Source organism: Aythya marila (assembly GCF_965140915.1).
Source record: "Aythya marila genome assembly, contig: HAP1_HAP1_SCAFFOLD_158, whole genome shotgun sequence".
Classification (NCBI taxonomy): Eukaryota; Metazoa; Chordata; class Aves; order Anseriformes; family Anatidae; genus Aythya; species Aythya marila.
Window position 1 is genome coordinate 1,436,425 of NW_028136675.1, and position 23,158 is coordinate 1,459,582.

The 23,158-nt window shown below is 48.7% G+C and overlaps 2 protein-coding genes across 2 annotated transcripts; one reads left to right on the forward strand and one right to left on the reverse strand.

The window, feature by feature from the left end:
• Positions 1-450: 450 nt before the first annotated feature.
• Positions 451-1,413, reverse strand: LOC309891596 (olfactory receptor 14C36-like; the record flags this gene model as incomplete). The annotated part of the gene is made up of 1 exon (XM_082785947.1): positions 451-1,413. One exon carries the CDS (start codon positions 1,411-1,413, stop codon positions 451-453), a length of 963 nt encoding a protein of 320 aa, XP_082642073.1.
• A 5,967-nt stretch (positions 1,414-7,380) lies between these two features.
• Positions 7,381-10,800, forward strand: LOC309891597 (olfactory receptor 14C36-like; the record flags this gene model as incomplete). Its single annotated transcript, XM_082785948.1, has 2 exons — positions 7,381-7,393; positions 9,890-10,800. The coding sequence occupies 2 exons, from the start codon at positions 7,381-7,383 to the stop codon at positions 10,798-10,800; spliced, it is 924 nt and encodes a 307-aa protein (XP_082642074.1).
• Between the last annotated feature and the right edge of the window lie 12,358 nt (positions 10,801-23,158).

A 23,158-nucleotide genomic window follows, 5' to 3' on the forward strand; every position in this document is an offset into this window, starting at 1 on the left:
TTGGTGTCTGACAGGTCACAATGCAACAATGAGCCATTCCCTCCATAACCAAAGCAGGAACAGACTCTTGTAGGGAGCAAGTCTTTGGGCCTTTTCTTAGCACTGATTTGGGAAGGAAAGCCCAGACTTCAGGCATGGCATTGGGGTAATTCCGTTTTATTACAGAGATGTCATGAGAGAGTCTTCACTGACTCAGTGTTAGACACACATTTATACAGCCTCCATATTGGACAAAACAGGTTCATTCATTCCCATTCATTGGGGGGTGGGGAATCCAAACTCTTCTGTAGGAATGCAAGAAACACAAGCACACAAAATGACCAAAAAATAAATTAATTAATTTTAATTTTATTTTTAACTTTAATATTAATATTAATTTCAACTTTAATTTTAATTTTAACAATTTGAACAACCAAGACACGAGCCGGGAAGGAAATGTACTGGGGTTTGTTATTGGTACTGGAGACTGAAGGGATTGTTGTGAGTACTGAAAAACATCCCCCAAATCAGTTTCCTAACTGCAACCTTCAGCTCCTGGTTCCTCATGCTGTAGATGAGGGGGTTCACTGCTGGAGGCAACACCGAGTACAGAACTGCCAGAAAAAAATTCAGGGAGGAGGAGGACATGGAGGGAGGCTTCAGGTAGGCAAATGTGACAGTACTAAGAAACAAGGAGACCACGGCCAGGTGAGGGAGGCATGTGGAAAAGGCTTTGTGCCGGCCCTGCTCTGAGGGGATCCTCAGCACAGTCTTGAAGATCTGCACATACGACAGCACAAGGAAAACAAAACACCCAAATAATAAACAGGCACTAACCACAAGAAGCCCAACTTCTCTGAGGTAGGCATCAGAGCAGGAGAGCTTGAAGATTTGGGGAATTTCACAGAAGAACTGGTCCAAGACATTGCCTTGGCAGAGGGGAAGGGAAAAGGTATTGGCAGTGTGCAGCACAGCATAAATAAAAGTGCTGCCCCAGGCAGCTGCTGCCATGTTGACACAAGTTCTGCTGTCCATTATTGTCGCGTAGTGCAGGGGTTTGCAGATGGCAATGTAGCGGTCATAGGCCATGATGATGAGAAGAGAAAACTCTGCTGCAACAAAGAGAACGAAGAAGAAGATCTGGGCAGCACAACCTGCGTAGGAAATGGCCCTGGTGTCCCACAGGGAATTGGCCATGGCTTTGGGGACAGTGGTGGAGATGGAGCCCATGTCGATAAGGGCGAGGTTGAGGAGGAAGAAGTACATGGGGGTGTGGAGGTGGTGGTCGCAGACTACGGCTGTGAGGATAAGGCCATTGCCCAAAAGAGCAGCCAGGTAGATGCCCAGGAAGAGTGCGAAGTGCAGGAGCTGCAGCTTGCGTGTGTCTGCGAATGGCAGGAGGAGGAACTCAGTGGGGAAGCTGCTGTTGGACATTTGCTGCCTCAGGGAATGGTTGGCTGTCCATGGAGGAAAAGAAGATGCGTTACATAGACTTCTCTGATCAAGAAGTAAACCATATTTCATAGAAAACATCCTTACCAAGACTGCATCCTCACTGCATCTTCTTCTGAAGAAGACTTTCTCCTGCCCAGAGGTCTGGGTTTCTCTGCCAAAGAGTGCTTCAGGGAAAAGGAGATACTCTGTAGGCTCAGCAGGAGTCCGTACTGCCTTAAAGTATTTGGTAAAGAGCACCAGGGACAGATCTCAGGCATCCAGTGGCCAGAGGCATCTTCCTATTTCAAGTGCTGAGAAGGACATCCAACAATCCTACAAGAAACAACGAAGGTTGTGCTGGTGCTGTCTGTAGGCTAAAGGGTGTGGAGTGAAATTGTGACGTTCCTCAAAGACCTACACATCTCTTTCAGTGTAATGCCCTGTGAGTTTCAGACCTTTCTGCAATCCTGACAACACCATTATCATACCCCTGACTGCCCTCCAAAGCAGGAAGTTGAAAGCAGAGATCTCAAAGAGTGCCTTCCCTTCAGGTACTACAGGTGTTCCCTTTCAAGAATCTCCCCTAGAGATGCATTGGGGGTGCTTTGGAGCTCTAAGCAGCCTGCCCGAGGCAGCAGCCCCCTGCCAGCAACAGGACCCTGCCCAGCCCTGCCCGGCTGAGGGAGCTCCTTCCACTGACAATTTCTCCCCGCAGTGCCCTGGGCAGCTCCCCAGGCAGGCTGAGTGCTGAGCCTGGCAGGCAGCAGAGGCCCTGCCCCGGCACACAGCCCCTGGGGCACACCAGGGACCCTGCTCTGCACCACAGCCCTGGCCAGTCCTGCCTGCACAGCCCGCAGCCAGCCCCTCTAGAAGGAGCCGTCACGTCCTGTCCCTCTGACAGCTTTGGTAGGTAATCCCTGCTCTGGAACTTGTCATTCTCCTCTTATTCAAAAAAACTCTGGGAGTTCTTCTGAAAGATCCCATAGGCTGTGGGATTTGCCAGCAAATCTGGAGATGGCACCAGGAACAACAGCTGTGCTGCCCTGCAGCCAGAGACTTACCCTGTTCAGGGCTCTGAAGATTTCTCCCGCACTGAGCTCTCAGCATCCCCCCTCCACACTGCCTATAACATCTCCCTCCCTTCTCTCACTGCCCTTGCCCCCTGCAAGCAGTGCCCCCAGCCCTGCTGTGCTGTGCAGAGGAGCTGCTCCTGGGCAGAGCTGTCTCTCTGCAGCACTGCCCGCTTGCCAGGAGCTGCCCTTGGGCCCAGGAGCCCGGCCCAGCTCAGCAGCACAGGGAGCTCTTGACAAGTCCCTGGGCCTCCAGGGGAATTGACTCTGAAACTGATGCAATCACTGATGGTGATTTCTATCAGCTAGAGAGAGACACCTGCTTCCAGTGCTATCTTCGCTCCTAGTTCAAAGGAAGAGTCCATTATGGGAATCATCCTTTCCTGTCCTGTTAGAGAGGATCCCCACAAATTGCCAGGCAGATGCATCCCATCTCTTCCAAGTACTTGTTGTTATGCAGGGGGAAGAAAGATTTTCACAGCAACTGAAATCCTTCTGTCTACAGCAGCTGCAACACCAATTGTTGGCCTGCATGCTCATACAATCATAGATTCTTCTCATCTTTCTCCTTTTGTTCTGTTAAGAAGACGAGGTGTGGGGTGATGGGAGTGTGTGTGTGTGTTGGGGGAGGGGGTTAAGGTAGGGGGAACCAGTCCTTGCCAGTCACACTGATGTTTCTTCCAGTGAGTTTATCTTATCTGGGACATTGTCAGCTGTGAAACCAATGGAAGGGGGCAATGCCACTGGTATATGGGGATGTCCTGTGGCAACAGACTGTGGACCCTTTGGCCATGTGGTCTGGAGAAAAGAAGGCTGAGGTGTGACCTCATTGCTCTCAACAGGTTCCTGAGGAAGGGAAGAGGAGAGGTAGGTTCCGGTCTCTTCTGCCTGGTAACTGATGACAGGACTCGTGAGAATGGCACATAGCTGCACCAGGGAAAGTTCAGATGGGGCATTACGTAATAACTCTGTACCTTGTTAGTGCTCAAACACTGGAACAGAATTCCTAGAGACTTGGTTGATGCCCCAGGCCTGTCAGTGTTCAAGATACCTTTGGAAATTGCCTTTATTAATATGCTGTAAATTTTGTTTAGCCCTGAAGAAGTCAGGCAGTTGGACTAGATGATCTTTGAAGGTCCCTTCCAACTGAACTATTCCTGTCTAGTCTAGTCTAGTCTGGTCACTACAGACGTGGGTAGGCCCATGTATTGGAAGGCCAAAACAAGGCCTCCTAGAGACTTCTCTTCTTCAGGTTAAGAAATCCCAACTCTCTCAGATGGAGATGGTGGGCTGCAGGGATTGATGGTTGGTGTGGAACATCTATTTGATCATTTTGGGTCTCCAGTCCTGGCTCTGCCTCATCACAATGTCTTGTTCATCCCCAATATAAATGTTTGGGGATTTATATTTTGGGGAGAGAGGGGAAAGTATGAGAAAGAGAAGCCCTTGATCCTGTGCAGACATGGTTCAGAAATAACTGAAACACTGGTCTGTTATCAACACTGTTTTTGTCTTATATTAAAAACACAGCTCCATATGAGCTGCTCTGAAGTAGAAGTATAGAATCATGAAAAGTTTTGAGTTGGAAAGGACTATTAAAGTTCAACTCCCTTACCCACCATGGGATTCCACTAAACCAGGGTGCTCAAAGCCCCATCCACCTGGTTTTGAACACTTCCAGAGATGGGGCGCCAACCCACAAGTTTTATGCGCAACCTGTTCTAGGGTCTCAACACCCTCAGAGTAAACAATTTCTTCCTTATATCTAATCTAAACCTACCCTCTTCCAGTTTAAAGCAATTACCTCTTGTCCTGTCACTACATTCCCTGATAAAGTGTCTCACCTCAGCTTTCCTGTAGCCCCCCTGTAGCTACTGGAAGGTTGCTGTAAGGTATCCCCAGCGCCTTCCCTTTTCCAGACTGATTACAAATAAATAAATAAATAAATTCTCCCAGACTCTCTCTTCATAGCAGACATGCCCCAGTCCTCTAACCATTTTTGTGGCCCTCCTGTAAATGTGCTCGACTATGTCCATATGCCTATTGTGCACAATCACCTCCTTCATCCTGCTGGCAGTACTGTTGGTGCTGCCACTCACATTAGATGCTGGGGGCAAGAGGTGGTGGGGAACTGTGCGGCACAGTGCTCTGAAGACAGGGATGGAGAAATGAATGCACAGATAGATGCAGGCTGTGACTGCTCTTGTGGCACCAGGAAGGGAGGGTGGGAGCTGACTGGGGTTTGTCAAGGCCAACATTGTGGAAAAATCAAGACCAAGAGAGAAGTGAAGATCCCCTCTCACACCTCAAGAAAGCTGGGCGCAGTGTGACTGTTCCTAAACCCTCTCAAATCTGGTTTCCCTCTGCATTAAAACACCTCTGCCCTGGGAAAGCCCTGTGCAACAGCTGTCTACAAGAGTGTTTGGTTTGTTTTAATCTTTCCTTTAACATAGAACAAAATCTTGGAAGACAGAATAGTCTATGAAAGACTTTGTTTGGAAGACAAAGTTGAGGCTGAGCTGAGACATAAATAAAAAATACGCATTTATTGTGCTATTTAGACAACACTAAAACTAGTTTTTGTTTGTTTGTTTGTTTGTTTGTTTTCCTCACTGCTCTAGCTTGTTAGTAATAGGCAATAAATTTTTTTGATCTTCATATACTCAGTCTGTCATAATGATGATTTTTGAGCAATCTCCTTCTTCTTATCTTAACCCTTGAGCTAATTTCATTGTATTTTCTTCCCCTTCCCCTTTGAGGACTGGGGGCCAAGGAGCCGTTATGGTGGACCTCAGATGTCCAGTTGGGTAAAACTGCCACATGTATTTATTCATTAATTTTCTTTCCCACTTCCTTTCTTACTACATTTTCCTTATCCCAACTCACAAGTCCTTGCATATATATATATATGCATATATACATATAATTATATTTACAGTTGTCTCCCCTGTCCCACAGGAGGTGAGGAGGTAAATGAACAGCTGTGTGGTGCTTGTCTGCCTGCCAGGTGTAGCCACACCACAGGGAAGCCTGAGAAGCAGAAAACCCCTAGACTAAATGTAAGAACCACTTAGCAATAACAAAAATGTTGGTGTGTTATCACTATTATTTCCATCACAAATGCAAAACATAGCATCATGGGAACCTCTGTGAAGTAAATTAACTCTATCACAGCCAAAACACACACACACCAACAACCAAAAACAAAGGTAGACATAATTCAATATAAAAGACATGACATTCCTCTGCAGAACATGACAGTAATTCTGCCTCCACTGATGTCCACCTCAAAGTGGAAAGCTTTCAACCTATGGAAATTATATTTGTTTATCTTTCTCATTCCAAAGCAGATCCCAAGACCCCCAAAATATACCCTGATACCAGAAGGGATGATCATCATCTTTTCTAACATGAAACAACTTTCATTCATTTGCCCAGACTTCCCTTTCTTGTCAAAGGAGAGAAATCAGATGTCTCAACTCAGATGCCTTGGACTAACCTGCTTCTGCACCACCTTCAACTTTCAGAAAGGTTCCTCTAGGTGCAAGGTCACATTCCCCAGCCCCATTGGAGGGCTTCAGCTACCCCAAGAGGGCAGAGTCTCTCTCTGAATCAAGTATGGCAAATTCATTCAAGTTTGGCAACTGAATCAAGTATGCCAAATGCATGCCAAAAAGTTGGCTGTTCAGTAACAGCACATCTGGGAAGCTGTGGCCCTCTCTGTTTAGATAACTGAATCAACCCCTGCATGATGTCAGGCAAAAGTTGAACCAGATGGAATAATATGGAATAAGAAAGGACATTGTTGTGATTGGTGTGTAAGAAGTCTTCATCTTCACAATTTTGAAGATTGTCTACAAAACCATTCTCATGACTTCTTTCATAGACTGTGGAGAAGTAGTAGCAAATGATGATACTTTCCCTTTATGCAAATATAAATTTACCCTGACATTTCAAAAAATGCATTTCCTCCCAACGCTTTGAATGGAGAAACTGTTCCAATGACATGTTTGTATTGGCATATTTCACACCTACATTCCATATCTAAATGGATCTGGGAGCAATAAAGTCTTGAGAGGTTGGATGGATCCTGCCTTTCCTTCTTTGCTCTGAAGCAATGGCTACAGCTGCTAGCAGTTTCCTCCTATCATCCCTGTTTATGACACTGACAAATTTTATGGGGTATCCAATAGCATAACACCATAGCTTTTCAAAAACCAGACCCCAGATCATACACAGAGGCCTGGTGCTTCTCAAAGTGGATTACTGCTTGTGCCAACACATCTGTGAGCTGCAACTGCCTCTCACAGAGAAAGCGTCCTCTGCAGAGGGAGATCATCACTTCCGCTGCTCATACAGCCTGGAATATCATTGGACTGCTTTGAAGGTGGCTTCTGTTTTGTCCAATGTAAACTAAAGCCCACCTGGGAGGTTTCTGCAGAGTTACTATCCATCTGTTACATTTTTAGCCAAGATCTGAGTGCAGGAATGAAATGCGTCCTCAGCAAGTTTTCAGATGAACTGAACTGAGACACGCTACTGACTTCCTGGAGGGATGAGAAGCCTTGAAGAGAGGCCTAGATAGAATGGAGCATTAAGTGATCAGCAATGACGTGAATCACAGAGTGGTTTAGGTTGGAAGGGACCCCTAAAGATAATCCAGTCCAATCCCTCTGCCTAGCAGGATCACATAGACAATGCCAGGTGCTGCACCTGGGATAAACTAATGCTGGACACAGGTCCAGCACAGACTGGGAGACAAGTGGCTAGAGAGAAGCTCAGCAGAAAGGGCTCTCAAGGTGCTGCTTGACAGCAGGCTCAACATCAGCCAGCAGGGTGCCCTGGCAGCCAAGAAGGCAAACTGCATTTTAGGATGCATTAAGCGCAGAATTCCCACATGGTCAAAAGAAGTAAGTCTTCTGCTATATTGAGCATTGGTGCAGCCTCCCCTTGAATCATGCATACAGTTCTGGGCTCCACAATAGAAGAAAGACGTGGAGTTGAAAGCATCCAGAGGAGGACAGCAAAGGTGGGCTGGAAGGCATGTCCTGTGAGGAGAGCCTGAGGACACCTGGGTTGTCTAGTCTGGAGAAAAGAAGGCTGAGGGTGACCTCACTGCTCCTGACAACTTCCAGAGAAGCAGAAGTGGAGAGGGAGGTGACAATCTTTTTTCTCCCTGGTAACTGACAGGATGTGTGGGAATGGCACATAGGGGATGGTCAGACTGAACATTGGGAAAGATTTCAGTACTGTTAGGGTGGTCAACTACTGGAGGAGGCTTCCCAGAGACATGGTTGATGTCCCAGGCCTGTCAGCGTTCAACAGGCAGTTGGACATTGCCCTCATACATAGTCTCTAACTTTTGGTTAGCCCTCAGTAGGTCTGGCAGCTGAACTGGATGACTTTTGAAGGTCCCTTCCAACTGAACTATTCTGTTTCATTTGACTGAATTTGTTGCTAGCCATTTAGATTCTATTATATAAAGCTCTACTGTCCCTAACCTGTGTCATGGTACGGCAGTTGTCCACTTCAGAGGCACAACTTGGGATCTGTCCTTGCTGAATATCAGGGAGTTTCAATTGGTCTCTCCTGCCTAAAAGCGGAAGAGGACAAGGTAATTCTTTGATGAATCTTCTCCCAGTAGGAGAAATGACACTGCTGTGTCTTTCCACATGGGGAATATCTCTCCCCAGCTGAGAGAGGGAACATCAGGGATTGCATCAGCATGATTCAAAATCAGTTCCCCTGGAGTTCCCTCGTGTCAAGAGCTCCCTGTGCTGCTGAGCTGGGCCGGGCTCCTGAGCCCAAGGGGAGCTGCTGGCAAGCACGCAGCACTGCAGAGAGACAGCTCTGCCCAGGAGCAGCTCCTCTGCACAGCACAGCAGGGCTGGGGGCACTGCCTGCAGGGGACAAGGGTGGCTGAGAGAAGGGAGGGAGATGTTAAAGGCAGTGTGGAGGGGGGAAGCTGAGAGCTCCCAAAGGGAGAAATCTTCACAGCTCTAACATGGAGCTCTAACATGGTAAGTGTCTGTGAGAGAGCAGGCAGATGCAGAATCCTAGAGGGTTCTTCTATAGCTGCCACTTCCCATGGCTGATAGGACATGTCACAGGGGCTGTGCTGGCTTCTCTACTGTGGAGGACAGGGATGTTCCCTGGATCAATGATTACCTACATAAGCTGTGGGTGGAAGAGGTCCCCCCAGCAGGGCAGGAAAGGGTCCTGCTGGTGGGAGTCTGCTTCCTGGGTGTCCTGGTTTCAATTAGGATAGAGTTAATTTTCCTCCTAGTAGCTTGTAGGGTGTTATGTTTTTGCTTAGGATGAGAAGAGTGCTGATACCATGCTGATGTTTTAATTGTTGCAGAGCAGTGCTTACACTAAGCCAAGGACTTTTCAGCTTCTCACTCTGTCCTGCCAGCGGGCAGGCTGGGCATGCATCAGGAGCTGGGAGGGGACAGACCCAAGACAGCTGACCCAAACTAGTCAAAGGGGTATTCCATACCATCTGACATCATGCTGAACAATATATAGGGGTGGCTAGCGGGGGTGGGAAGGCTGGCTGCTCGGGGACAGGCTGAGCATCAGTCAACGGGTGGTGAGCAATTGCATTGTGCATCACTTGTTTCATACATATTATTATTCGCACTATTATTGTTATTATTATTAATTATTTTCCGTCTTAATAAACTGTTTTTATCTCAACTCACAGGCTTCATTTTCCTGTTTCTCTCCCCCATCCCAGAGTGGGAGGGGGGAGGATGAGAGAACAGTGGTGCTTAGCTGCCACCTGGGTTAAACCATAACACTGGAGCCGGCTGCTCACAGCTCAACAGAACCCCCAGGACATCTCTGGGGTAGGTTATTGATAGGGAAGACCAAGGCAGGGAATACCTGAAGGGAAGGCACTCTCAGAACTCTGCTTTCACTTTCCTGCCATGAGGGACAATTATGGAGATTATAAGGGACTTACCAGGTTTTTAGAAGGGACTGAAGATCCTAGAACATTACAGTGAAATAGATTTGTATGTCTGTGAAGAACCTCCTCATTTACCCTAACACCTGTACAGATTGCACAGGCTATGACGGCAAAATGGGCACCTGAAATCCATTTCTGGTGCCCTTTACGAGACACTATGAAGCAGTACTGACTGCTCCTAAGTCCACCAAGGATTTGCCTGGTCCCTATTGTACTCTTCAACAGCAAAATCCAGAGTTCCAGTAAGGAGCACATCCTCCTCACAAGGGAGTGACACTGTGTCTTCCTGAGGAGCTTTCTTTGAAATATAACTTACGCTCAGAGAAGTCTAACTTGTCTCTCTCTTTTCTTCCATGGACAGCCAACCATTCCCTGAGGCAGCAAATGTCCAACAGCAGCTTCCCCATCGAGTTCCTCCTCCTGCCATTCGCAGACACTTGGGAGCTGCAGCTTCTGCACTTTGGGCTCTTCCTGGGCATCTACCTGGCTGCCCTCCTGGGCAACGGCCTCATCCTCACAGCCGTAGCCTGTGACCACCGCCTCCACACCCCCATGTACTTTTTCCTCTTCAACCTCGCCCTCCTCGACCTGGGCACTATTACCACGACTGTCCCCAAATCCATGGCCAATTCCCTGTGGGACACCAGGACCATTTCCTATGCAGGTTGTGCTGCCCAGCTCTTTATGTTTGTCGCATTTATCACAGCAGAGTTTTATCTTCTCACCATCATGGCCTATGACCGCTACGTTGCAATCTGTAAACCTCTGCACTACGGGACAATAATGGACAGCAGAACTTGTGTCAACATGGCAGCAGCTACCTGGGGCAGCACTTTTCTCTATGCTGTGCTGCACACTGCCAATACCTTTTCCGTCCCCCTCTGCAAAGGGAATGCCCTAGACCAGTTCTTTTGTGAAATTCCCCAGATCCTCAAGCTCTCCTGCTCTGATGCCTACCTCAGAGAAGTTGCGTTCATTATCTTTTGCTTTTGTTCAGGTGTTGCGTGTTTTGTTTTCCTTGTGCTGTCCTATGTGCAGATCTTCAGGACCGTTCTGAGGATGCCCTCAGAGAAGGGCCGGCACAAAGCCTTTTCCACGTGCCTCCCTCACCTCGCTGTGGTCTCTGTGTTCATCAGCAATATCATGTTTGCCTATTTGAAGCCCCTCTCCATCTCTTCCTCCTCCCTGAATCTTTTGCTGGCAGTTCTGTACTCGGTGTTGCCTCCAGCAGTGAACCCCCTCATCTACAGCATGAGGAACAAGGAGCTCAAGGATGCTGTTAGGAAACTGATTTGGGGGATGTTTTTCAGTACTCAGAAAGTTTCTTTCCCTCTCCATAAATGAAAATTGTGTATCCCATTCCAGCCTTTTTTTTTTTTTTTGCTTGTTTGTTTACTTGTTTGTTTTTATCATTATTATTTTTTTTTTCTCTCCTTATTTCCATTGTGACGTCTTTGGCTTTTTGCATTTCCGCATAAGTGTTGGGATTCCTCCCACTGCAATTAATGAGTGAAACTGCACTGTTTTATATGGATGCTTTATACATATTCATGTAACAGTAAGTCAGTGAAGACTCTCATAGCACCTTTGTAATAAACAAGATAACACAGGATATCATGGGATATCACACCGCTGGGGTATGATTCTTTGTTGTTTTTACCTAGCTATGCAGTTGAACTCCACCACAACCTCTCTCTCACTCACCCTCCTCAGAAGGGGAGGGGAAGAAGAAAGTATGCTGGGAAAAAAAAAAAAAAAAAAAAAAAAAGAGGAAAAAGAAAAAAGAAAAAAGAAAAACAAGAGGGAAAGGAAAGGAAAGGAAAGGAAAGGAAAGGAAAGGAAAGGAAAGGAAAGGAAAGGAAAGGAAAGGAAAGGAAAGGAAAGGAAAGGAAAGGAAAGGAAAGGAAAGGAAAGGAAAGGAAAGGAAAGGAAAGGAAAGGAAAGGAAAGGAAAGGAAAGGAAAGGAAAGGAAAGGAAAGGAAAGGAAAGGAAAGGAAAGGAAAGGAAAGGAAAGGAAAGGAAAGGAAAGGAAAGGAAAGGAAAGAAAGAAAGAAAAGAAAAGAAAAGAAAAGAAAAGAAAAGAAAAGAAAAGAAAAGAAAAGAAAAGAAAAGAAAAGAAAAGAAAAGAAAAGAAAAGAAAAGAAAAGAAAAGAAAAGAAAAGAAAAGAAAAGAGAAAAGAAAAGAAAAGAAAAGAAAAGAAAAGAAAAGAAAAGAAAAGAAAAGAAAAGAAAAGAAAAGAAAAGAAAAGAAAAGAAAAGAAAAGAAAAGAAAAGAAAAGAAAAGAAAAGAAAAGAAAAGAAAAGAAAAGAAAAGAAAAGAAAAGAAAAGAACAGATGGGTTGAGATAAGCGTAATTTAATTGATGGGAAAAGGAAGAGGGAAAAATAAAACAAAACAACAACAACAAGCAAACAAGCAAAGGTCGTGTGGAAGCATAGAACGAGAGGAAAGAAATTACTCTCTACTTCCCATCAACAAGTGATGCTTGACCATGTCCTTGAAGCAGGGCCTCAACACAGGTAGACATTATTTGGGAGGACAGACATTTTGACAACAACAGCCCACCCCTCCCCTCTTCTTCCTTTTTCTACCTCTTATTGCTGACTGTGACATCATATGGTATGGAATATCCCTTTGGTCATTTTAGGTCAGCTGCCCTGGTGATGTCCCTCCCCACTTTTTGCCCACCCCCAGACTGCTGGCTTTTGGGGGAGTTAGAGGGAGTCTTAATGATGTTCAGTATTGCTCAGCAGTTGAAAAAGCACTGGTGCGATATCAGTGCCATTCTATCTAGTGCTCTATATGGGCTGCTGCAGGGAAAGTTAACTCCATCCCAGCCAGACCCAGCATAGATTCATTTCCCCCTTCATGAAGTACTTCAGCCTGGTCCAGCCCAGTGATCCAGACCTGGATGAGTCTGCTTCCCACCCTGACCAGCATGGCCATGCAGATTTATCCCACAGCACCACAGCCCATTTCCTCTGCACAGCAACACTGCCAGCTTGGGGACCACTTGTGGAGAGCACAGGGACGGCCATTCCCCACTGCCCAAGGGTATCTGATCTTTGAAATTTGACCAGCTCCATCCTTCTGTTGGCATCAGTGTCTATACTGAGGGAATGGCCACCAAAATAGTGAGTCACGGGCTCAGAGATTTTCAAAACCCAGCTGCAGAAAACATTGACTAACACAATCTACCTGTAAAGCTATCGGTGCTCAGAGAAGATGATGGTAATGGACACCTCCAGAGGTCCCTTTTGACTCAGGTGAGAAGGGGCTGGACTGTGCAGTCAGAGTGTATGACAATCCCGCGTTTTGAGGTCTTTCTGGTGTTTGTAATCCCTGCTCCTCAAGGTTACCCGGTGAGTGGGGTAATTCTCAAAATAAGGTTCCCAAAGGAACCTGGAGTATAGCTGGTACAAGGATACTACTGAAAACTTCTCGGAAACTCTATCAGGCATTCCAGAATAAAGAAATCACAAACTTGTGATCACAAACGAGGAGCTCGGCTCCAGGGCAGATGTGTTCTGTAGCGGAGAGGGTATCGAGGCAGGCAAGGCTCTTTCCTGCATTGAGGCCACTTGGGAGCCACCAGGACCCAGCATCCCTCATGAAGGAGGCTGATGAGGCATTGGCAGAGCCCACAGCAAACACCCCTCCCCCACCCCCAGTCAAAGCAAAGGCAGCCCTTAGGGAGCACGAGTGACCAGGAGTGTGCCAAGTAGGAAAGGCAAACAGTGTGGCATGGCAGTTTGCAGGGCAGTTCACACAGGCAGGGTGAGCAGGGAGGGCGTCCTCACTGCTCTTTCCCAACGGTGGTTGTGAACTGCTCGTGAAGAGCCCAGCCATGGTATCCACCCAGCAGAAAGTCATGGCCTCTGAAACTCTGGCAGCCTCTCCAGCCACAATTACCGATGTGGCTACCTGGATAGAGGTCTTGGGAAACATGCAACCATACAGGTCTTTGGCTGCAAGGTGTGCCTGAATCTTCTGTTGGTGTCTTACAGCAGCAGTGGTGGGTATGGCTGTGGGAGGTGTGCACAGGCTGAAGAATTGCTCAGCCCGGTGGAGAAGCTTTGGGAGGAGGTGAACAGGCTGAGGAGCATCAGGCAGGTGGAGAGGGAAGCTGACTGGTGGAAGCATACTCTACCCTCCCTGAGACAGACTCATGAGCCAACCACAACACAAGTAACAAAGGTTCCTCTATCCCACCAGGCAGCCACTACATAAAAGACAAAAGTTCCCCCATCTCGCCAAGCAGGAGGAGGGGACCTAGGCCAAGGGAAGGAATGGAAGCAGGTTCCTGCTCAGGGTGGTAGGTGAGCCCTCTCCCTGCCCACCTCACCTTCCTGACTACCCATCTGTAACAGCTATGAAGCTCTAGAACATGGCAGTCAAAACAATGATGTAGACAAAAGCCCATCCCAGTTGGAAGGGGTGCCTAAGGCAAGGCAACCTACCCCTTGCAGGACTACATCTTCTGTCAAGAAAGAAAGAAGGGTTATCATCATGGGGACTCACTTCTGAAAGGGACGGATATGCCATCCAGACCCAACCCACAGGGAAGTCTGCTGCCTCCCTGTGGCTGAGGTAAAAGGTATTGCCAGGAAAGTCACTCATCTGGTACGGCTGTCTGACTACTACCCACTACTGTTTTTTTCAGGCTGGTAATGATGATGTAGCAAGGAGAAGTCTGAGATCAATCCAAAGGGACTTTAGAGCTTTGGGGAGACTGGTTAAAGAATATGGGGCACAGGTCATATTTGCCTCTTCCTTCCGATAGGAGGAAAATATGTTGACAGGCAGACTCGGTTCATCAATACGTGGCTCCGAGACTGGTGCCACCAGCAGAACTTTGGGTTTGTTCATCACGGGAAGGTCTATGTGACACCAAACCTCCTGGCATGAGACGGGATGCACCTTTCTCAGAGGGGGAAAAGGATTTTTGCCCAGGAATTATTAGGGCTGATAGACAGGGCTTTAAACTAGAGTCAAAAGGGGAAAGGGATAAAACCAGGCATGTCAGTGATAAAATAAGGGATGGAGTGCCAGAATTAGAAGGAATGTGTGCTAGTGAGGTCCTTCGGGCTTCTCCACCAGGTTCTGCATGCTATGAGGTGCATTTGAAGTGCTTCTACACAAATGCACACAATATGAGGAATAAACTGGATGATCTAGAATTCTTGGCCCAATTCTGGAGCAATGATATCATCAGCATAAGCGAAACCTGGTGGGATGAGTCCTGTGAATGGTGTGTTGCAATAGATGGTTACAGGCTCCTCAGTAGGGACAGGCAGGGCAGGCAAGGCGGTGGGGTGGTGCTGTATGTAAAGGAAAGGCTGGACTGCATGGAGCTTGCAGTTGATGATGGCAATGTTGAGATCCTCTGGGTTAGGATTAAGGGAAAAACAAAGAGGATGTCATTGTGGGAGTTTATTACAGATAACCCAGCCAGGATGACAACACTAATTATTCTTTGAGGAACTAAGAAATACATTGAGATTGACTGTCCTTGTCCTTATAAAGGACTTCAACTTGCTTTGTTTTCTCCCCTTCTTCATAGGGAAGATGCTCCAGGCCCCATATCATCTTTGTGGCCCTCTGCTGGATTCTTTCCAGGAGATCCCTGTCTTTTTTTTTTTTTTACCGCGGAACCCAGAACTGTACACAGGATATCAGAAGTCAATAAGAAGCATAGAATCAGAGAACTTCTAGGTTGGAAGAGACCTCAAGATCATCGAGTCCAACCTCTGACCTAACACTAACAGTCCCCACTAAACAATATCCCTAAGCTCTACATCTAAACGTCTTTTAAAGACTTCCAGGGATGGTGACTCCACCACTTCCCTAGGCAGCCTGGCTCAATGGCTTGAGGTGCTCGCATAACCCTCACCTGGTGACATGAAGAGAAATCTGAGGTCACGGGTTCGAGACGCAGCATGGGGGTGCAACGTCCCTCCTTACTAAAAGGACTGTGGTGGTTTTACTCAGGTGGGCAGCCAAGCTCCACCACAACCGCTCTCTCACTCCCACTCTCCTCAAAGAGGAAGGGGGAGAAAATACAACACAGAGAACTCGAGGTTTGAGATGAGAAAGGTTTAATTAAAGGGAAAGGGAATGGGGAGGAAAAACAGAGACATAAGAAACAATCAGTCTGCGCAGAAGCACAGAGAGAGAAAAAATTATTCTCTACTTCCCATCAGCGAGCGGTGTTCGGCCATGTCCTGGGAAACAGGGCCTCAAACGCGTAGTGGTTGTTCAGGAGGAACAGCCCCCTCCCCCACGAGAGCCCCCCTTTTTATTGCTTAGTGTGACAGGTGTTATGGAATATCCCTTTGGTTGGTTTAGGTCAGCTGCCCCGGCAATGTCCCCTCCCCATCACTTGCCCATCCCCAGCCTGCTGGCTCTTGGGGGCTTGGAAGGAGTCCTGATGCTGTGCCAGCACTATGCACCGATAGACACAACACTGGAGTGGTATCAGTGCTGTTCCAGCTACGAGTGCAGAGTACAGCACTGTGCAGGCTGCTGCAGGGAAAAGGTGACTCCAGCTCAGACAGACCCAACACAAGTGTCTAACAACCCTTTTGGTAAAGAAGTTCTTCCTAAGATCCAGCCTAAAACTCCCCTGGCGCAACTTAAGCCCATTCCCCCTCGTCCTGTCACCAGGCACGTGGGAGAACAGACCAACCTCCACCTCTCTACAGCCTCCTTTAAGGTACCTGTAGAGAGTGATAAGGTCGCCCCTGAGCCTCCTTTTCTCCAGGCTGAACAAGCCCAGCTCCCTCAGCTGCTCCTCGTAGGACTTGTTCTCCAGACCCCTCACCGGCTTCGTTGCCCTTCTCTGGACCCGCTCGAGCACCTCAATGTCCTTCTTGTAGTGAGGGGCCCAAAACTGAACACAGTGCTCGAGGTGTGGCCTCACCAGAGCTGAGTACAGGGGGACGATCACCTCCCTAGCTCTGCTGGTCACACTGTTTCTTATGCAAGCCAGGATGCTGTTGACCTTCTTGGCCACCTGAGCACACTGCTGGCTCATATTCAGCCGACTATCAACCATCACTCCCAGGTCCTTCTCTGCCTGGCAGCTCTCCAACCACTCATCTCCCAGCCGGTAGCTCTGCTTGGGGTTATTGCATCCCAGGTGGAGGACCCGGCACTTGGCCTTGTTGAACTTCATGCAATTGACCTCAGCCCATCGGTGCAGCCTATCCAGATCCTCCTGCAGAGCCTTCCTACCCTCAAGCACATCGACACACGCACCTAACTTGGTGTCATCTGCAAACTTACTGAGGGTGCACTCGATGCCCTCGTCCAGATCATCGATGAAGATATTAAAGAGGACCGGCCCCAGCACCGAGCCCTGGGGAACACCACTAGTGACTGGCCTCCAACTGGACTTGACTCCATTTACCACGACTCTTTGGGCCCGGCTATCCAGCCAGTTTCTAACCCAACGAAGCGTGCGCCAGTCCAAGCCAAGAGCAGCCAGTTTCTTGAGGAGAATGCTGTGGGAGACGGTGTCAAAAGCCTTACTGAAGTCAAGGTAGACCACATCCACAGCCTTTCCCTCATCCACCCAGCACGTCACTTTGTCATAGAAGGAGATCAGGTTCGTCAAGCAGGATCTGTCTTTTATAAACCCACACTGACTGGGCCTAATCGCCTGCTTGCCCTGCAAGTGCTGCGTGATGACTCTCAAGAGAATCTGCTCCATGAGCTTCCCTGGCACTGAGGTCAAACTGACAGGCCTGTAGTTCCCCGGGTCTGCCCTCCGGCCCTTCTTGTAGATGGGCGTCACATTTGCTAGCTGCCGGTCAACTGGGACCTCCCCCGATAGCCAGGACTGTTGATAAATGACGGTAAGAGGCTTGGCCAGCTCCTCTGCCAATTCTCTCAGTACCCTTGGGTGGATCCCATCCGGCCCCATCGACTTGTGCACATCCAAGTGCCGTAGCAGGTCACCAACCATTTCTTCGTGGATAGTGAGGGCCACATCCTGCTACCCATCCCCTTCCACCAGCTCAGGGTACTGGGTATCCAGAGAACAACCGTTATTGCCGCTAAAGACTGAGGCGAAGAAGGCATTGAGCACCTCCGCCTTTTCCTCATCTCTTGTAACTAAGTTTCCCCCCGCATCCAGTAAAGGATGGAGATTCTCCTTAGTCCTCCTTTTTGTGCTGATCTATTTATAAAAACGTTTTTTGTTATCTTTAACAGCAGTAGCCAGATTGAGCTCCAGGTGAGCTTTGGCCTTCCTAATTTTGTCCCTGCACAGCCTCACAACATCCTTATAGTCCTCCCTAGTGGCCTGCCCACTTTTCCAGAGATTATAAACCCTCTTTTTTCTCCTAATATCAAGCCACAATTCTCTGTTCAGCCAGGCTGGTCATCTTCCCCGCCAGCTCGTCTTTGGGCACGTGGGGACAGACCGTTCCTGCGCCATTAAGACTTCCCTCTTGAAGAGCACCCAGCCTTCCTGGACTCCTCTGCCCTTCAGAACCGCCTCCCAAGGGACTCTACCAACCAGTGTCCTGAGCAGCTCAAAGTCAGCCCTATGGAAGTCCCATGCAGCGGTTTTACTGGTCCCCTTCCTGGCCTCGCCAAGAATAGTGAACTCTACCATTGCGTGGTCACTCTGCCCAAGACAGCTCCCAACAATCACATCCTCCACCAGTCCTCCTCTGTTTGTGAAGAGAAGGTCTAGCGGGACACCACCCCTGGTAGGTTCACTAACCAGCTGCGTCAGGAAGCTATCTTCCACGCTCTCCAGAAACCTCTTAGACTGCTTTCTCAGGGCTGTGTTGTGCTTCCAGGATATGTCAGGGAAGTTGAAGTCCCCCACGAGTACAAGAGCTGACGATTTCGCAACTTCTGTCAGCTGCCTGTAGAACTCCTCATCCGTCTCCTCATCCTGGTTCGGCGGTCTATAGCAGACCCCATCCAGGACACTAGCCTTGTTGTCCCTGCCGATCCTAACCCAAACGAACTTGGCCTTGTCGTTCCCAGCCTCGAGTTCTACAACATCGAAAGACTCTCTAATATAGAGAGCCACACTACCACCCCTTCTGTGCTGCCTGTCCCTTCTGAAGAGCTTATAGCCAGGCATTGCAGCACTCCAGTCATGAGACTGGTCCCACCACGTCTCCGTGATGGCAACCAAGTCGTAGCCTGCCTGCCGCACGATGGCTTCCAGCTCCTCCTGTTTGTTTCCCATGCTGCGTGCATTGGTGTAGATGCACTTCAGCTGGGCCATTGCCTTACCTTCAGCTGGGCCTTGCCATTTTTCCCCGTGGCACAGCTCCAACAATCCTTGCTTCAGCCCCATCCCCCTTCTTACTTAGTTTAAAGCCCTCTCAATGAGCCCTGCCAGCTCCTGGCCCAGGATCCTTTTTCCCCTAAAAGATAGGGACCCATCTGCTGCCATCAGGCCAGGTGCCAAGTAAAGTGCCCCATGGTCGATAAACCCAAGATTTCTGCGTTGGCACCAGCCCCTAAGCTACGTGTTTAACAGGTGGACTTTCCGCATCCTCTCTGTACCCCTCCCTGCCACTGTAGGGATGGACGAAAACACCACCTGCACTCCCGCTCCATCCACTAACCGACCCAGCCCCCTAAAGTCTCGTTTGATAGCCGTCAGGCTTCTCTCTTCAATGTTGTCACTGCCTGCCTGGACTATCAAAAGAGGATAATAATCAGAGGGGTGTACCAGGTTGGGAAGCTTCCTGGCAACGTCCCTGACCCTGGCCTCAGGGGGGCAGCAGACTTTCCTACGGGTAGGGTCAGGCCGACAGATAGGGCCCTCTGTTCCCCTAAGAAGAGAGTCTCCCACAACAATAACCCTTCTGTCTTTCTTGGTGGAGGCAGTCCTGAGGCGTGGAGTCGACCTTCTTGCCCTAGGCATCCTCCTGGGAACACTTGCTACCTCTTCCTCAGCTACAGGTCTGTCGAGCTCCAGGGCCTCAAACCTGTTGCGTAAGGGCACCTGGGAAGGTGGGGCCGGAAGGGGAGGGCATCGCCTGCGATGTCAGGCAGGGACCTGTTTCCATTCCTCCTCAACTCCCAGATCCCCTCCCTCTGCCAGACGGCAACAGGGCAGGGGGTCCACCCCCATTTGGGGTGTCTCACCTCGATACCTCTCCTTGAGGCCCTTCAGGGAGTTGCTCCACCAGTCTATCTCCCGCTCACACTCCCTGATATCCCTCAGCCTCTCCACCTCCTCCTTGAGCTCCGCCACCATGCGGACCAGGTCATCCACCTGCTCGCACCTCACGCACGCAGTTTCTCTTCCTCCCGCTGATGGCAGCAACAGGCTCAGACACTCCTTGCATCCGGTGACCTGAACTGCTGCGTTTTTTAATGGGCAGTCGGCCTGGGTGTGTACCGACTTCCTGGAGAGCGCACCGTGCCTGGTGGAGACCATTGTCACTTAGCTAACAGCTGTCATTAAGGAGGTATTCGTATGGGCGGGGGGAGTGCTCTGCCCTTCCTGCTCTCCCTGCCTGCGCGAACTGCCCCACTAACTGCCGCGCCACGCCCTTCTGAAGCGTCACGCCCTGTTTGCCCATCCTGTTCGCTGTGCTCCCTAGGGGCAGCTTTTGAACGGCTGGGGAGGGGGCGCTGCTGGTTCCACCTACGCCTCATCAGCCTCCCTCATGAGGGCTGCCGGGTCCTGGCGGCTCCCTCAAGTAGGCTCAATGCTGGAAAAATTAGCCCTGCCTGGCCTGATCCCCCACTCCGCTGCAGAACGCGTCTGCCCCGGAGCCGATCGCCTAGGCAAATGGTGGGGCATAAGGGCCAGCTTGGCTGACCAGGAATCTTATTCTGGAGTTTAGGCATAAAAAGAAATTGTATGGGTGCTGGAAACATGGTCAGGCAATGTGAAAGGACTGCAGGGACGCTGTTCGTGTTTGTAGGGAGAAAATACATGCAGCCAAAGCCCAATTAGAGTTGAAGCTGGCCAGGTCTGTGGGCGACAATAAAAAGTTTTATTTTAAATATGTGAAAAAGGAGGACCAGAGAAAACAAAGGTCCGCTACCTGATTGGGAAGGTCACCTCACAGACAAGGACATAGGCAAAGCAGAGACATTTAATGCCTTCTTTGCCTCCATTTTCAACGCCAAGGGTGGGTTTCGGGACTCCAGGTGCTGCGAGGACTGTAACAGTAGGAATGATAAACTCCCAACTGACCCTGAATGTGAGTGTGATTTGCTGCACCACATGGATCCATACAAGTCCATGGGTCCAAACCGGATTCATCCCAGAGTGCTCAGAGAGCTGGCTGACATCATCACAGGACTTCTCTCAATTATTTTAAAACAGTCTTGGGAATCTGCAGAGGTCCTAGTTGGCAAATGTTGTGCCAGTTTCAAGAAGGACAAGATCCTGCTAACTACAGGCCTGTTAGTCTCATGTCAATGCTTGGTAAAATTATGGAGAAGATTGTCCTTGTAGATACTGAAACGTGCTTGGGGGACAATGTAGTCATTGGTCTTAGTCAACATGGGTTCACGGAAGGTAGGTCCTGTTTGACAAATTTGATTTTCTTTTATGACAAGATCACCCATATAGTTGATCAAGGGAAGCCAGCTGATGTGATCTTTTTGGATTTCAGTAAAGCTTTTGACACAGTTTCACAAAGGATCCTACTGAACAAAATATCCAGCATATAGCTGGACAAAAATATCATACGTTGGGTGAATAACCAGCAGATGGGTAGGACTCCAAGGGTTGAGGTAAATGGGTCTGCATCAGGCTGGTGGGCAGTCACCAGTGGGGTACCTCAAGGCTCCATTTTAGGTCCAGTCCTCTTCAGTGTTTTTGTAAATGATTTGGATGTAGGACTAGGAGGTGTTCTGAGCAAATTTGCTGGCGACACCAAACTTGGAGGAGTTGTGGACTCTGATGAGGGTGGAAAGGCCTTGCAGAGAGATCTGGACAGAATGGAGAGCTGGGCAGAGCAGCCCTGCAGAGAGGGATCTGGGGGTTGTGGTTGACAGCAAGCTGAATATGAGCCAGAAGTGTGCCCTGCCAGCCAGGAGGGCCAACCATATCCAGGGGTGCATAAAGCACGGCATTGCTAGTAGGTCAAGGGAAGTGATTGTCCCACTCTATTCTGCACTTGTTCAGCCTCACCCTGAGTACTGTGTGCAGTTCTGGGCACCACAGTACAAATAGGATGTGAAACTGTTGGATAGTGTCCAGAGGAGGTCTACAAAGATGGTGAAGGGCCTAGAGGGGAAGATGTATGGGGAGTGGCTGAGGTCTCTGGGCCTGTTCAGCCTGGAAAACAAGAGGCTGAGAGGAGACCTCATTGTAGTCTGTCTTCCTCATGAGGGGGAGTGGAGGGGCAGGCACCGATCTACTCTGTTTGGTGATCAGTGATAGGACCTGAGGGAATAGTGTCAAGCTACAACAGGGGAGGTCCAGACTGCATATCAGTAAAAGGTTCTTCAATGAGAGGGTTGTCACGTACTGGAACAGGCTTCCCAAGGTCGTAGTCATGGCACCAAGCCTGTTGGAGTTCAAGAAGTATTTGAAATGTGCTCTTAGTCATATGGTCTGAATTTTTGGATAGACTTGTGTGGAGTCAGGAGTTGGGCTCAATGATCCTTATGGGTCCCTTCCACCTTGGGATATTCTATGATTCTATTATTCTATGATCATTTTCTCTGAGCAGTGATAGTTTTACAGGTAGATCAGGTTAGTCAGTGCTTTCTAGCCCATGACCCAACACTGATCCACTGTCTTGGTGGCTGCTCCCCCAGTATAGACACTGATGCCAGCAGAAGGATGGAGCTGGTCAAATTTCAAAAATCAGCTCCCCTTGGCGGTGGGGAATGGCCATCTCCATGCTCCCCACAAGCTGTCCCTCAAGCTGGCAGTGCTGCTGTGCAGAGGAAATGGGCTGTAGTGTTGTACCAAACAAAGGTACTTCTTGAAAGGGGAAATGAATAACTCCTCAGATTCCCTTCCCTCTGCCTTCTGGGTGCCCACTCTCTTCTCTGAGACTTCAGGGTTGCAGGTTCCCTGTGAATACCTGGCTTTAGTTCTTTCCCTGTGGCTGAGAGCACAGTGGGAGATCTCACTTTCAAAGGGGCTTAAGTCATGGCTCATACCAGGCTCTGCTGTCCCTGGAAGTACCCTGGCCTCCGCAGGCAGCTCCAGATGCCTCTCCTGAAGGACATCATCTATGGCTCAGATGTAGGAACAGCCCTGGTTATGTAATGCAGTGACCATTCACTGCCTCTGTTGTCAGTAGACATCCATGGGTAAGTCTTAAAACTAGCCCTTGGTCTCTGAAAGATCACAAATGTGATAATGATCCATTTCCTCCTGAACCAAAAGAGGAACAGACTCTTATGAGCAGCAATTATTTGGGCCTTGGCATTGGTTTGGTAAAGACAGCTCAGGCTCAGGCTTTGAGCATAGCATTGGGGTGTTTCCATTTTAGTACAGCAATGTTATGAGAGTCTTCACTGACTCCCTCACAGTGTTAAATGCACATTTATACAGCTTTCATATGTGAGCAAACAGGTTCGTGGATTCATAGCAATTTGGGGAATCTAAATATTCAAATATTTATGCAGGGATGCAAGGAGCACAAACAGCCATAATGACTAGATATATTTATGTGTGTGTGTGTGTGTGTATAATGAGAACAACAAAAACACAAAAACATGCCTGGAAGAGGATTACTGACGT